At 44.1% G+C, this 16,443-nt stretch overlaps 1 protein-coding gene across 2 annotated transcripts in view; it reads left to right on the forward strand.

The window, feature by feature from the left end:
• TUT4 (terminal uridylyl transferase 4) overlaps positions 1–16,138 on the forward strand; it is a 1,200,849-nt gene extending 1,184,711 nt beyond the window's left edge. For both annotated transcript variants that reach the window (XM_078670586.1, XM_078670594.1), the window contains exon 32: positions 12,226–16,138. In XM_078670586.1, coding sequence (XP_078526712.1) covers positions 12,226–12,317 — 92 coding nt within the window. In that variant the 3' untranslated portion in view covers positions 12,318–16,138. The remainder of the gene's footprint in view (positions 1–12,225) is intronic.
• The last annotated feature ends 305 nt before the right edge of the window (positions 16,139–16,443 follow it).

The following is a 16,443-nucleotide window of genomic DNA, read 5'->3' on the forward strand; positions in this document are numbered from 1 at the left end:
TGGTCAGACCACTATTTGGTGACCTTTTCTGTCACTATTAGCTGTCTGTCCAACGTCCCCTCGACCCCCACTGAATTTAGACCCTTCAGAAAATGGAAAAATCTGGACCCTATAAAATTGAACTCTTGTCTTGAGAATACCAGGCCCCTCACCGAAGTCACCAACATTAAAGCGGAGGCTTTTGTTAACAGCTGGCTAACTGAATCTGTTAACGTATGTCTACCCCAGCAAAAGAAAAAGCACAACCAGCATCACCCCCGCACCCTGGTTCACAGACGTATTGAAAAAAGAAAAAACCTTATGTAAAAACCTTGAGCGCAAGTGGCGCTTACATTACGACACAGGCTCTAAGCAAACCTACAAGACCGCCTTAAATAACTACCAGATACTCTACAAAATCGCCAAAAGAGAGTATGTCAATACTACCATACTTGAGGCACAAAATCGCCCCAAGACACTCTTTAAGATTGTACAAGAATTATCGGGAGCTGCATGTCAGCCCAAAGCGCCTTGTCTAGACGCCTCTCAGTGCAATACTTTGGCTGAATTTTTTATTTCTAAAATCGACGCCATCTATGCTGATTTTGATAAGCCGACTCCCCCCTCCCCTCTTCCAAAATTACCTGATCCTGCTATCCTATGTGTCCCTAAAGCTTCGGCGGACAAGCTTTCCACACTTTCGCAACAAAATAGCCCCCCCAACAGGCCTGATCCTGTGATCTCTCTTGAACCCGAAGTCTTAGAGGAAATCCATATTCCATCCGTTCAGCAAATCTGTACCTGGGACCTTCTCAACAGTTCTACACTCATCAACATCATCAGTAACATCAAATCTGGCTCTCCACTGGATCCACTTCCCCCTCAAATATTAAAAATGTTGGATACTCCCTCTCTTAATCTTATTCTGGACCTACTTAATTTCTCCCTTAGAGAAGCCAAGGTTCCCTCCGCTTGGAAACACGCCATGATCATGCCATTATTAAAAAAGGCTAATGCTGACCCCAATAACCCTTCCAACTTCCGTCCCATTTCTCTCCTCCCTGTCTTTTCAAAAATACTGGAAAAGCACGTTATCACACAACTCACCCGGCATGTTGAATCCAATAATATCCTCCACCCATCTCAGTCTGGTTTTAGATCTGTTTTTTCGACAGAATCTACCCTGCTGGGGGTCTCAGAAACTATTCGTTGCCGAGTGGATGGGGGGGAGACCGTGGCACTCATTTTACTCGACTTGAGTGCCGCTTTTGACACGGTCTCCCACCCCATCCTCATCAATGCCCTTAGATCATCAGGCATCACCGGCCCAGCCCTTAACTGGCTTATTAGTTTTCTTTCAGACCGTACTTTCCAAGTCTTCTCCCCCTCTTCTCTCTCCCAAACCTATAAATCGGCCCATGGTGTTCCCCAGGGCTCTATTTTAAGCCCCTTACTTTTCAATCTGTATGTCAGTTCTCTGGCTAACATTGCAGAACAAGCGGGGCTAACCATCTACTCATACGCTGATGATACACTGATTATTTACTCTCTTTCAACCGGTTCCCATTCCACCCCTTCTTCCCTCTCTGCTGGCCTTAGTAACATCGCCAAGTGGATGCACGAAAACAAACTTAAGTTGAACGGGGGGGAAACAGAGCTCCTTTTATTCGGTAAGAACACTACTCTGTGGGGTCCCCAACATTGGCCCACACAAATGGGTACGCTCCCCGTTCCATCCAAAACAGCTCGTAATCTGGGCATCACTTTTGATGATCAACTTTCCATGAAACATCACGTGGTAAAAATCTCCTCCACTTGCGTTACCATCATCAAATGGCTTCGCAAGATCATTTGGATGCTCCCTCAGGAGACTCAGAAAACCGTAGTCCAGGCCTTAATCACCTGCAGACTGGACTACAGTAATATTCTTCTCCTGGGGGTGTGCAAAGAGGTGACCCGTAAATTACAGACAGTCCAAAACATGGCGGCTCGACTGCTCTGTAAACTACCCAACTTATCCCCCACTTCCAACTCTCTTCGTAAATTGCACTGGCTACGCATCGAAAGCCGCACGAAATTTAAGGCCCTCTGCTACATGCACAGGATAAATACAGGCCAGGCTCCATCCTACCTTAGTACTTTAGTGCATCGATACTGCCCTGTCTGCACCCTTCGATCTTCCAATCAGTACAGGTTTCAAGTTCCCAGAGTTAGGAGAGCCAGGATGGGTGGTCGCTCTTTCTCCGTCCTGGTTCCCTCCCTCTGGAACTCTCTTCCATCATCTCTCCGCACTGAATCCTGTTATCTCAAGTTTCGCAGAGGAGTCAAGACTTGGTTATTTAACCAATAGCTTCGTTTCAGCTTTTCAAATCTGCTCTCCCCCTTAATTTCTGGTCCTTAGCGCCGGGAAACCTCCGGGTAGCTGCGCGCTTTATAAGCTTAAATATAATAATATAATAATAATAATCTTAGAGGTGCCCCTGAAACCTAACCTCCAATCCACGTCTTGTCTGAGAGACTGCCTAGGCTGCCACACAGCAGCCATGTTGCTGGACCCCTGGGTGGAGAGCACCCCACTCTCCTGGGCCTGCAGCAATGCACATCCTGGGCGAGGTGCTATGTCTCCTCCCCCTGGATGGGCAGGGGGAAACTTCAAAGGCATGCCGCCTTTGTGAGATTCTCCAGGCCACTTGCTGTACTCAGCATCTGGCCCCCAACAGTTCTGCCCCCTCTCTGGCGGGAAGACTGGTGGGAAACTCTGTCAGGAAAGGGGGTGTGCCAGCCTGTGCCAACTCCACCCCTCAGATGGAGGAGGCGAGGTGAAGCACAACTCCGGGCTACCGCCATCTTGAGGATAGGGCGCCCTACCCACTCACAGCTAGGCCCCTGCCCCCCTCCCACAGGAGACGAGCAGGTTAGGGGGTGTACTCGCAACAAGACAGGGACCTATTGATCCCTGCCCTCACCCTACCTGTAACGTCCCTAAATTCAGTATTTAGGGGCACCTTGAACCTTCCTTTCTCAGATCCCGATACGAACACAAGAAAGAAGATCAAGAAGAAGACCCGCCATGCAGCTGCTAACAAAAGGACGACCCGGCCCTACAGGCCTGTCAATCCTTGAACCTGCTCCTGCTAAATCCCGGCGACTCCTGCAAGCAGCAATCTTTAAAACCACGGTGGACCTGCCTGCCTTGACCCTTTGAAAGACTGGGACTCCCATGAGCAGTCGTTCTGGTCCAACAGCAATACCCCTGGTGCCAACCAGAAAACGCGACTCGATCACACTCTGCACCCGCCAAGCCCGGCCCGTGCTTGAGTGACCCAAGACCACGAGGACGTCCCTCCGGCGACTGGGACCCGAAGTCCAGTGCCCAAAGACCCTCCTCGATGAACCAGGCGATGCCTTCAGCCTCACAACCAGGGACCCCTCCAACCGCGACCAGCTGAGGGTAAGATTTCCTGACGTTAAAAGACACCCCTACACCCGGCGCCCCACGGCCCCCTGTGCCCAACTCCTGGGCGCCTATCTATCCTCCAAGACCCAACTTACCTCTTGAAGTGTTGGTCGCCCCTAAAGAATCTCCGTCCCAGAGCCTGCAGCCTTTTTCCACTTTCCAAGATCTCCATTGATTAACATTGAGTGCCGGACGTCTCAAAAGCACCCTGCACCCAGCCACCCGAGTGCACCTGGCAGTGCAACCTTTGCCCTATTCTAATTTCCCATTTGCCCGAAGCTAGTGACCGGGAGCCCAGCTCCCACAGCCGTGTGGCGTGCTAGCCAGCAGCCACCAACCGAAGGCCCCCTGCCTCTCATTGGATTACATTGAGCCTAACTACCTCTGCACCCGCTGCCCCTGTGCCGCTGAGGGTGTACAAACTGTACCTACTGCCCCTGCACCGCTGAGGGTGTACCAACTGTACCTACCTGACCATGTGAGACCCCTGAGTCTATGCCCAGAACCATAACTCTGCCAGTCGAGTACTTACCTAAAAGCCGATAACTCACTTTTCTTCTATAGGCTAACATTGACTGGTTTCACTCAGAATTTCTTCTAAGTGTGGAGTTTTGCAACTTTCAAATATTCACCTAAAATCAGCCGAACAACGAATTCCGACTTACTCACCTGTTATCAGGAGAAACCTCAGTGCTGCATCTTTTAGCCCAATGCAAAACAACAGTTGATGGAGAGAATGCAGAACAATGTCATACATTCACCCCAGTACAGAGATCTGGGCCTAAATCCATCGTTTTTTTGCACTCCACACCACCCCAGTTCAGACATGGCCATATGCAAATCAGCCTTGACCCTGTGCCTTATGGGAACAGTCCAGCCCGAACTGCCAAGCCATGTCTTTCCTGGACCGGAATCAAGCATCCTAGGACCGGTTTCTGGCTATCATCAGTATTCGGGTGAATGTAAGACATTGTTCTACATTCTGTCCATCAACCGTGGTTTTTGCAATTTTCACCCCGAGTGGGCTGGGTATGCTCAGACGTGAGTCCCAGGCTCTCCACATCACTGGAGTCAAGCTATCCAGGCTGAAGAAGGCTGATAGCCAGAAACCGGTCATTGGATGCTTGATTCCGGTCTAGGAAAGACATGGCTTAGTAGTTCGGGCTGGACTGTTCCCATGAGGCACAGGGTCAAGGCTGATTTGCATATAGCCATTGTATGACCTAGGGTGGTGTGGAGTGCAAAAAAACGTTGGATTTAGGCCCAGATCTTTGTATTGGGGTGAATGTAAGACATTGTTCTACATTCTGTCCATCAACTGTGGTTTTTGCAATTTTCACCCCGAGTGGGCTGGGTATGCTCAGACGTGAGTCCCAGGCTCTCCACATCACTGGAGTCAAGCTATCCAGGCTGAAGAAGGCTGATAGCCAGAAACCGGTCCTTGGATGCTTGATTCCGGTCTAGGAAAGACATGGCTTGTTAGTTCGGGCTGGACTGTTCCCATGAGGGACAGGGTCAAGGCTGATTTGCATATAGCCATTGTCTGACCTAGGGTGGTGTGGAGTGCAAAAAAACGATGGATTTAGCCCCAGATCTTTGTATTGGGGTGAATGTAAGACATTGTTCTACATTCTGTCCATCAACTGTGGTTTTTGCAATTTTCACCCCGAGTGGGCTGGGTATGCTCAGACGTGAGTCCCAGGCTCTCCACATCACTGGAGTCAAGCTATCCAGGCTGAAGAAGGCTGATAGCCAGAAACCGGTCCTTGGATGCTTGATTCCGGTCTAGGAAAGACATGGCTTGGTAGTTCGGGCTGGACTGTTCCCATGAGGGACAGGGTCAAGGCTGATTTGCATATAGCCATTGTCTGACCTAGGGTGGTGTGGAGTGCAAAAAAACGATGGATTTAGGCCCAGATCTTTGTATTGGGGTGAATGTAAGACATTGTTCTACATTCTGTCCATCAACTGTGGTTTTTGCAATTTTCACCCCGAGTGGGCTGGGTATGCTCAGACGTGAGTCCCAGGCTCTCCACATCACTGGAGTCAAGCTATCCAGGCTGAAGAAGGCTGATAGCCAGAAACCGGTCCTTGGATGCTTGATTCCGGTCTAGGAAAGACATGGCTTGGTAGTTCGGGCTGGACTGTTCCCATGAGGGACAGGGTCAAGGCTGATTTGCATATAGCCATTGTCTGACCTAGGGTGGTGTGGAGTGCAAAAAAACGATGGATTTAGGCCCAGATCTTTGTATTGGGGTGAATGTAAGACATTGTTCTACATTCTGTCCATCAACTGTGGTTTTTGCAATTTTCACCCCGAGTGGGCTGGGTATGCTCAGACGTGAGTCCCAGGCTCTCCACATCACTGGAGTCAAGCTATCCAGGCTGAAGAAGGCTGATAGCCAGAAACCGGTCCTTGGATGCTTGATTCCGGTCTAGGAAAGACATGGCTTGGTAGTTCGGGCTGGACTGTTCCCATGAGGGACAGGGTCAAGGCTGATTTGCATATAGCCATTGTCTGACCTAGGGTGGTGTGGAGTGCAAAAAAACGATGGATTTAGGCCCAGATCTTTGTATTGGGGTGAATGTAAGACATTGTTCTACATTCTGTCCATCAACTGTGGTTTTTGCATCTTTTAGCCCAGCACAAACCTTGAAAAGTAATTTTAACCGTACTTCCCAGTAACCTGAATTTTCTTCCATAGGAAACCATTGACTGTTTTTTTGTGAAATTTCTTCTGTCGATTTTTGCAAACTACAAATATTCTTTAAACATCGTACCAACTACCAAAACGTAATTGCTTACCTGTTTTATTTAGATGCCCCAGTGCTGAACCTAGGAGTCCAGTACTGGATTACAAAAGTCCAGTGAACCTACTTTGCCTGCAACTTGAATTTCCTTCCATAGGATAACATTGGTAATTTCAACTGAAAAAGTGTCAACTTTTAAAATACAATAATATTCCTTAAAAATCACAACTATAATCAAAACGCTTTTGCTTAACTGTTTACAGCTCATGTCCCAGGACTGAATCCAGGATCCAGTCCTGTGGTTAGAAAAGTAATCTACAAAGTAATTAATTGCATTTAACTGAAAATTCCCATTGAGCTCAATGTTGCATTGTGTTTGAAATTGTGTTGCCTACTGCAACAAACTGTAACTATTGTAGTCAAAGAGACTATTGCCTATTTGAAAAGCATTTAACTGAAGTAATCTATGCTAAGAAAGTATATTTAGATACCTTGTTGGTTCTAGAAATAAAATACCTATATCTTTTGATACAAAACAATTGGCCTAGAGTTCGATTCTTGAGTGTGTGAAACCTTTTGCTGACTGAGTGTGTACAACAAATGCTTTGCACTGTCCTCTGGTACTGCCTTACTGCTCGACCAAGCTACCACTTTGGGGAGTAAGGCTATATCTAGTTTAGCCTCTGCCATACCTCTGGAGACTGTGGACCCTGTGCACACTGTACCTTACTTTGGTTCAGTACATACAGAGCCACTTTCTTACAGAGGTTTGTGGCAGTATTGGGCCGCCTCGATGGGATAGATGTAGCATTGTGCAGCATATACGCCCCAATGTGGATCAGATCCCCTTCCTTAACCACCTATCTGGGAAATTGGCTCCCTACCTGACTGGGCCAGTTTTAATGGGGGGGACTTTAATTCCATAGCAGATATCACAATGGATAGATCCCACCCCCTGCTCTCTGATGCTCCCATACATAAACTCTCCAAGACTAGACATGCATGGCATGAGGAGTGGGGGTTAGTGGACACATGGCTCGCACATCACTCAAGAGAGCGAGATTACTCTTATTTTTCCGCACTCCGTGACCCGCACGGGCGGTTAGACGCGATGTTGTGTACCCCTGATATCCATGCTAAAGTGACTCACAGTGAATACTTCACAAGAACACTTTCCAACCACAATCGCCTGCTGGTGACTATATGTCAGGCCCGGGAGAGACCTACGGTGCCAGCTTGGAGATTGCCGCCAGAAGCATTGGAAGACAGTCTTCCGTGAGAAAAGTAAGACAGGTATTATTCAATACGTCACTGAGAACGAAGGGACAGCATCCACAATGGCGCTGGAGTAGGACGCCTTTAAGGTGGTGACACAGGGCCTATGTCTCGCAATGATTGTGGGGGTGTGGAAGACGCTTGTGAACGATCTTGACACAGCAGAGCAACGTTTGCGTACAGCTGAAAGAAATCGCCCAGAAACTCCGGACGTACAAGGAGAAGTTTTGGAAGCTAGGGAAGCAGTAGCAACCCAAGTGGAACGCTTACGCTGCTTTTACCACAGAACCTATTTGGCAAAGGCGCATGCAGAGGGAGACAAGGCGAGCACCTTATTGGCATGGCTAGCATATCCAAACCCTCGGGGCGCGCCCATAATAGGACGGAAATCTCCAGCGGGAGAGCTGCTAGGTACCCAACAAGGGATTAATGGACTGTTTTTAGATTACTATACTGAATGATACAGAAGCAAACTAAGCCATGTTGGGGATTATGCAGGGGAGATCTTGTCTGACTTGACCCTGTCACAGTTAGACAAGAGGAACAAGCAACATCATTGGGACAGGAGATTACACTAGGGGAAATACGGGGCGCAATCAAGCACATGGCACACAACAAAACGCCGGGAATAGATGGGCTGCACATAGTTTTATTCAACATATGTAGATCGCCTAGCACCGCGGTTGCTAGCAGTGTTCCGGGAAGCGCAAAAAACGGGACAGCTACCTGCTTCCACTAAGGAAGCAATAATCATTCCTTTACTAAAACCTGGGGGGAACCCCTCTGATAGGGCGGCCTATCGTCCTTTCTCAATGTTGACCACTGACTATAAAATTTTAAGTAGAATCCTTGCGACTCGACTACTCCCATATATGGTACAGCTGGTCCATTGTGACCAGGTAGGATTCATACCCACCCGTAATACATCCACTAGTGTACGCCACTTACTTCGCATCTTAGGGGAAGATCACAGTACTGCACCATCCGTGACGGTCCTATCGGTGGACATTGCAAAGGCATTCGATAGTCTGGAGTAGCCATATTTGTTTCAGGTCTTGAGAGCACTGGGCCTGGGGGAGTCTTATGTGAGATGGACTGAGATACTTTATAGATCAGCCACTGCGCGGGAGCGGACAGGAGCGACGATATCCTCTCCTTGTTTAATCGGGCGAGGCACGCAACAGGGGTGTCCGCTTTCCCCTCTACTATTTGCGCTGGCCATCGAACCTTTGGCGGCCCAAGCCAGATCGGGGAGACATTATATTGGCCTGGAACTACGTGGAGATATGCAATATATACCGCTCTATGTTGATGACCTCCTTATGTTCCTTGCTGATACGGAGGGAGCTCTGCGTGGAGCGACATCTCTACTGCGTACATTTGGGTCAGCCTCGGGACTGCAGGTGAATTGGGTGAAGGCTTGCCTGTTTCCTTTGGACAAATCGATGACGAGCCCTATGCAGGTAGAGGATATTCGAGGGGAACCTCACTGCCTACCTTATCTTGGAACTAATATATATCACTCACAGCAAGACCTATTGGACGGTAATATAGGCAGAGCTTTAAGAGGCATCAAGAGTAGTCTAGTGTTCTGGAGTACTCTGCCCCTTTCGGTAGCAGGTCGGAAGGCACTGTTGAAAATGGTGGCTCTACCCTGGTTGCTGAATTATTTTAGAACGCTGCCAATATGGATACCGAGTTCGATTTTCAAAACGCTCCGCTCATTGGTAGAGGGGTTCTTGTGGGGAAACTGAAGGAGAAGGGTGGCATTGGACATAATGATGTGGCCCGAGGTGAGGGGGGATGGGCAGTCCCAGATTTTGAAATATACTATCTGGCGGAACAACTGCAATGGCTCACCCAAGCAGTGGCCAGGGAGTTCAGGGGCTCGGATGACTTGGAAGGTCGGTGGATCCCACATCACATACTGTGCTTCATTATCCTCCAGCAGTGACTGCACCTTGCGGGATTGTCCCATGAGGAGAGGGCACTGAGATGTTGGAACTGGACTCAGCGCTGAGGCGGGATTGTCCGCCCATATGCCCCAGAGATACCCCTGGGCATGTACACTGCACTCCCGCAAGGGGGGATTGGACTGCGCTGGCCGCATGGGAGGAGTTGGCGGTCCATGTGCTGGGAGATTTATATGAGGACGGCGTTCTCCTACCCTTCCAGACCCTGCAGAATAGATACGGCCTTCCCAGGGGTGACTTTGTTCTGCACTCAGCCCTAATATCAGTAATTCAATGGCATTGGGGAGGAGGGCTATCAAAACGGCAAACAGCCCTGGCTTGCCAATACGTTGAGATGGCAGCGGGGACATTTAAAGCTGTTACATGCTTATATAGGCGAATGATGAATGAGGGAGTGAAACCATTGAATCAATTGCAGGGGAAATGGGAGGCCGACCTTGGTAAGGAAATCCCAGAGACAGAATGGACCCAACTAGTTGAAAGAGCGTGGAAGAGCACACGTAACACTAGTTTACAATTGGTTCATTTTGAAATATTGCACAGAACGTACTTAACCCCAGATAAGATCAATAGGTATTTTAAGGTGGATACTGCCCAATGCCCACGTTGCAATCTAAAAGGAGCTGACTTTCCCCACTTGATGTGGAGCTGCCCGTAATTAGGAACGTATTGAGAAGAGGTGGCTGACCTGCTCCGAGAGGTCACAGATCGACAAATAGAACCAGATATGGGTGTGTGCCTATTGCACTGGTTTCCACACACAACTAGAACGCACGTCACAAGCAAGTTCTGGGACTTGGGCTTGTTGTTAGCTAAGAGGGAGCTCACAATGCACTGGAAATCTAAGCAGGGTCCCACCCTTACACGATGGAGGACAGGATTACTAAAATGGGCGACAAGTGAGAGCATAGTTCGATTCCAACAAGCTAAAAGAGCTAATAACGAAAAGGCACTTGAAACTGCAAGGGCGTGGGAAGCCTTAGTTGCATTGCTCCGTGACCCTGAGATAGACTCGGATAGGGACACAGTGCTAGAAACATAAATGGAAGCACCTTGCGCAGCTGACTAACGAGAGTCGTAGAGTTGATAGGGTACCATACCAATAAGCATAGGACTATAATAAAATGATCTGAGCAACTAGGGAGTTAATGAGCTATTTAACTTAGTGCATTACACAGCATGGTTTCTTTACACTTATTGCATATGGCCTGAACACCAGTGGTATGAGGTAGTTAGGGGGACGGACGGAGGGGGAAGAACTGGTTTGTTTATTACTGATGCGGTTGCCTATCAGTTAAAAATGATGTGTCTTGATTACGGGCCACATATAGCCCTACAACTGCAAGAGGATAGTTACTCGAAGGAGAAGAACTGAGACATAGCCTATTATAGATGGAACTGTAGCTACTTCAACATATAGACAACTAACTGGATACAATTTATTGAAGAACTTTGGCAGAATGCATATTGTCCAATTGTATGCGACCCCAATACCAGTTTTTTTTAAAAATGTAATAAAATATCTTTTTTTTTTTTAATGAAATACCACTCGATTACTGAGGCCATTAGTCATATTGTGAATAAAAGCTTGCTGAAGTCATTTATGTGCAGTGTGCAAAATCTCGCAAGCGAACGCATACAATATGGCAAGTTTTATTGCTTGGACAGATGCACTTTATTTTAACTTGAACTTTCTGTTTATGGACCACAAAGTACTTCCTACTGAACTGAAATTCTTCAACCACATTTTTCCAGTACCTCTGTCACCTCTTTCCTGAGTAAGATACTCCTATCTGTGCATTTAATTTGGATCAGTGCTGGAAGGAATGTGCCTCAATGCCTTATATTTCAAACTCCCTTAGTGTCTTACTAGAAAGTTAAAATTCATGTAAAGATTTTTTTTTTCATGGTTCATCGTTCTGTCTCTTCGAACTCATAACTTTAACCTGACCAGATCTGTGCAAACTCATGTTGACTACGATGACTATCATGACTTCCAAGGTGTGGGTTAGGTGTGTTTGCATTATTTTTGCTACTCCAGTATCTACAGCCTTTAGATGTTTATAGATAGTGTGTTGGACACATTTTGAAGCTCACACTCATCTGAGCTTCGATGCATCTAGAATCCTCCTCTTTTGTGACCTATTTACAAGACATACATTGAACATGCGTCTTGTCCTCTTTTTTTTATTGTAAAGTATCTTGAAAGCCACTCCTCCCCTTTAGAAGGGCCATACAGCTCATACTGTTTTCCTCATAGTGCTGCACTGTTAATCACAATAAGTCAGTTGTTGAAAATGTGGAATGTGTTGGAACAGTTGTTTTTCCAATGGATGCACCACTTGCATCTCAACAGGAGGACTGGTCTGAGAACTCCATGTCCAAGGGATAACAGCTCTTTTTATTTCGTGACGTTGCAGAGCACTAGGCAACCCTTGTATCAAAGTACTAGCTTGCAAAATGAGTAAACTAAAAGTACACTAAACAAGAGGACAGTGCAAAGGTATTTCTCAGTTCAAAGTATTACATTCAGATGGAGCCTACGTCGTATCACTTCCATTAGTAAATCAGGCCATACTTTCAGTACATTACAGTACCGGTTCATCTAAAGCACCTGATAGTAAATATATCTGTTTTTTCTACTTAAAACCATGTATATGGTAGTAAGAATTTCGTGTTGTATTTCTCATTGAATATTGACCAAGAGGTGACTAAAACGTTTCTCAAAACTATCATATTGCAGTCTAGTTGTCTTGTTAGTCATTTAAGTGTCTGTTGTTTTTGTTTCAGCTGGTCAACTGATGCAAAATAATCAGAGATTCACGCTATTGTCTCCAGGACCGCCTCACTTGAACATGAACTTTGTTCAACAGAAGAAGTAATACTTGAAGGAAAAAAATCATGTTCAGGTCTTTCTTTCACGCTGATGAGCTACATGTTTAGATACTAGATTATTTAAGACTGTTTTTAATCTGTACCATTTGTACATAGGTGATCGCTGGTTTTTACTAGTATCACAGGTCTAAGTGATACATATTTCATCTATTTTATTATCCCACTTTTAAAGGGACCTTGTGTTTTTCTTGATAAACTGTAAAGAGATAAAATGGTAAAATATAAGTTCTTTATTTTATATTTGCTGTGTTCATGCTTTTGTTGCTTACAACTTTTTATATATAAATATATATATATATATATATTGTTCTAAACAAAATATAATTGAAAAGGGACTTCATTTTAAACATAATTTTTATTATTTCACATCTATACAGTGCCAAAAATTGTAAACTAAAAATCTGAATGCATGTACAAATCTAAATTTGTGTTTATTTTTTTAATTGCATTTAATGACAATATTTAAATTTTAGGAGAAATAGGCGCTCCACTTTTAAGTACACAAATGATTATTTAAGAAAATACATTAAACACAAATAGTGATTGTTTTGTCCTGTAATTTGTAAAAACAAATTCAACATGTGTAATTCTAAACAATTGTATGGAGGAGTTTCCCAACACCACAGCAAATTTGTAATTGCTGGCCTTCATTTTTTAAGATTTATGTTACATGTCTGGTCATTTTGTATCTTATCAATTTGTAAACTGGCACTGTGTACCACTGTTAATACTTCCAATTGAGTATAATCTGTAAATTAACCCCTACAGTCCCCTTTTGTGTATGCTCTATCAAAGTTTACAGTTTGATGTATTACCAAGAAAGTACTTGTGTTTTGAATGAAGGAGCATTATAACATTTTTCGATGTCTGGAGAGAAAATAATCATTATGTGCATAAAATGTGATAATGACACATATATAAATTGGTTTATGGCTTTGCAAAGGCCTAATGGTAGAAACCCTGGTATTCTGTGGATTGGACGTATCTTGAGTTTTGCAGAAAACATAAAATAGATTTAAATCCTGTTTATAAGAGATACTTATCTTGTTCTACTAAATAAGGCAAGTTATGACTTCGTACAAGAAATTACTATAAAGCTAAACGTGCCCAGAGAAGAGGCCTCGCTGGAGAGAGTGAGAGTATGGGATACAGTCAACATACAAGGATGGTAACCCTGCTCAAGAGAAAGGCAAAGGAATGGAATGGACTAATACCCTCCACCCTTGATGGCTTGAGTGTAGAGGTCACCACAGCTTTAAAGTATTCAAGTAGAAGAAGGTAATAATTTGCATGTTCCATGCTCTTCTACCCGATGCAGAGCGTCTCATTCTGCAGCGTACTCAATAAATGGTGCTCCTGAACCGAGTCATACTTGGTGGTTGTTTATGCTGTTCACTTGTGACTGCTAGAAAAAATTTCTGCAAAACTGTAATCTACTCCAATTCCTTTGTTTGACCAAATGCGATTGTACTCACTGTGTACTTAAAACCACATGGTGCAGTAAGTCAGCAATAACGTTCAACATGGTGCATTTTATGATACAGCGTACTGCAAGGCACCATCTAAGTGGTTGAACGAAGACTCCAATTCAGTTAAAATGTTACTACTTTTACGATAATGAAATGCTGCCCTGTCGTAATCATTTGCAGGTCAACAGAGCCACTCAACCCAAAATAATATAAACTGCACATTTGTTCAACTCTTAACTGGTCTAGTGCTATGAGAGGCTTAAACCTCACAAAGCTGTATTTTTTCTTTAAATATTTTAAAAATATACCTTTTATTTATAAATGTATTAAGTCAGTTTGTTCAGCATCCACCTGGTGAAGCCATTGTACTCCTAATGTCCAAGGAAAATAATTCAAATTTTGTTTTTGACATTGATTAGTTTGGTTCAGGGCCTTCCTGTTTCCTGTTGAAATTCTGCAGTGCAACTTTGTAGAATAATTAGCAAGTGCAAAGTGTCTGCGATGTTGAAGAACATTTCATAAGATAGAGACGTAATGCAGTCTGACCAGTCAACATGATTAGTTTTTTTATTGAAACATCTTTTTTTTAAACATTGCAACCGTGCTAATATTGCAGAAAGCACTTGCACTTTTCCAAGAAATGGCCCTTTCGCATTTTAATTGCCCTTCTGTTTAGCTTCTCAGCCAGTTGCATGCAACTTATTTTGCCAAAACAGATCTTATCTCTGTTTTCGCTTTGTTCCCTATAACGCAGTGCTGATGTTCCTTTCTAATATTATCATTAACAGTGCTTCTTGAATTAAAAAAAGGCTGTTACCACTGCTCCCCTGGCGCTTCTCCACCCAACTTAGTTAAAAAAAAAAATAATTCCTGTCTACACTCTCTCTGTGGGAGAAATTTGCAGGACAGACGACACAGCATTTTGCAAACTTAGGGCCCGATTAAGTTTTGGCAGTTGGGTTGTAGTTCTAGACCTGACTGCCAGATTTATAAATGACCGCCAAGCCAAGTTACGGCAGTTCCTATCAAAACATGTTTCATGTAGGGGCTCTGTCAACATGACTAAGCCTCGCACCAATAGGAATAACAAAATAACAAAGATAATGCCCACCTCCCCCATGGGAGTCATCTCTAATGGCATGGCGAAGGGTCATTATTTCTTTTTTTACTGTCCCTCCTACCAAGATTTGCTTGGTAGTGAAGGACAATAAAACAACGGCTTTATGGCCGCCCATCCTAGTTGGGCAGACAGACATATAGCTAAATCTCCCACAGCCCTTACTCTGTTGGGCCATTGGCGAAATTTGACTACAGCAGTGGCGGAGTAGTCACCGCTGTAGCCAAACGTAAGTTCCACCTGCATTTAAATCGAGCGGGATGACCACTATGTTGGTGGGCAGGCAACAACGTTGTTGTTGCGACATAGTTCTCTCCGCCAACATATAAATCAGGCCCTTAATCAGGAACAGAGCTATAAAGCTACAAAGTCAAGGGGTAACCCACATTTTTAAAAAAACACATGCTGCCTATTATGATCTATGTACCGTCTCTTGAATTTCTTAAAAGGCTTTTTTTCAATCTATTTATTTTATTTATGTTTTGTCTAAATTTTTCTCATATTACACTGTACTCAACTATGTGATCTGCCTTCAATTCTGGGAGCAGAAGGTGACATCTGAGAGCAGTAAATGCAATGGTGATCTTTTAGAGCAACAAATGTGGCAAGCAAAATACTGAACTTTTTTATTGGTAGAAAATATATTTGTTGCTATACTGGATATGCGCATCGCACTTTCTTTCCTGCGACTTAAACCTCTGTCTCAGAATTTGAAACTAATTTGTGAACAAATTGAGGATATCATAAGAAAACTTTTAGTGAGTCATGCCTGATAAATATCAATTGACTTTTTAATGAGTAATGCTTATTGGGAAATATTTGCTAAAAATAAAATGAGTATTCCATTCATATGAAATGTATGTGAGCTTAACAGCCCCCCCTAAAAATGATGAGATCATTTGTAAATGATGGATGAGAAATCTGGCTACATGGTCAGTAAGTTGGAAACATGGGTGCATTTTATTTGTTTTCATAGCATAATGCCACTAGCTTTTGGAAACGTTGTGCTTTTTTGAACAAGAAATAAATTAACTAACTCTGAGAAAAAAATCTAGCATTACTCGGATAAATGTCATTGTACAGTCAAGGTGATCTCTAAATACTGTATAGCAAGTTGATTTTATTCATCCTTCCAATATAACGTCTGTTTCTTCATACCATGTAAAGCTTGAGTAAACTATTGGACAAAGTGTACAAATGTAACATTTTATTTTAAAAAATACCCTTGAGTGATGGTGTCACTTATTTCCTCCTCGTTATTGATGCGTTGTGTTTATAGGCATTGGGGTGGGGTTTGGCAAAGATCTTCAAAAGTGAACAGTATAAACGCTTAAGACCAAAAACCCTGTCTTTTTATACTTTACTTTTATTATCATTTTCACATAAAGCGCATACACAAAAGTTTATTTGTTCTTACAAATTAAACTGATGTGGTCAAGGCAATAACTCAAACTGAATAACAGTATATGAATTGCTTAATTCCATTATTTTCATTTTGAGGTGCCCTCAGTTTGCTGTGTTATGGTT

Source organism: Lissotriton helveticus, chromosome 1_2, assembly GCF_964261635.1.
Source record: "Lissotriton helveticus chromosome 1_2, aLisHel1.1, whole genome shotgun sequence".
Classification (NCBI taxonomy): domain Eukaryota; kingdom Metazoa; phylum Chordata; class Amphibia; order Caudata; family Salamandridae; genus Lissotriton; species Lissotriton helveticus.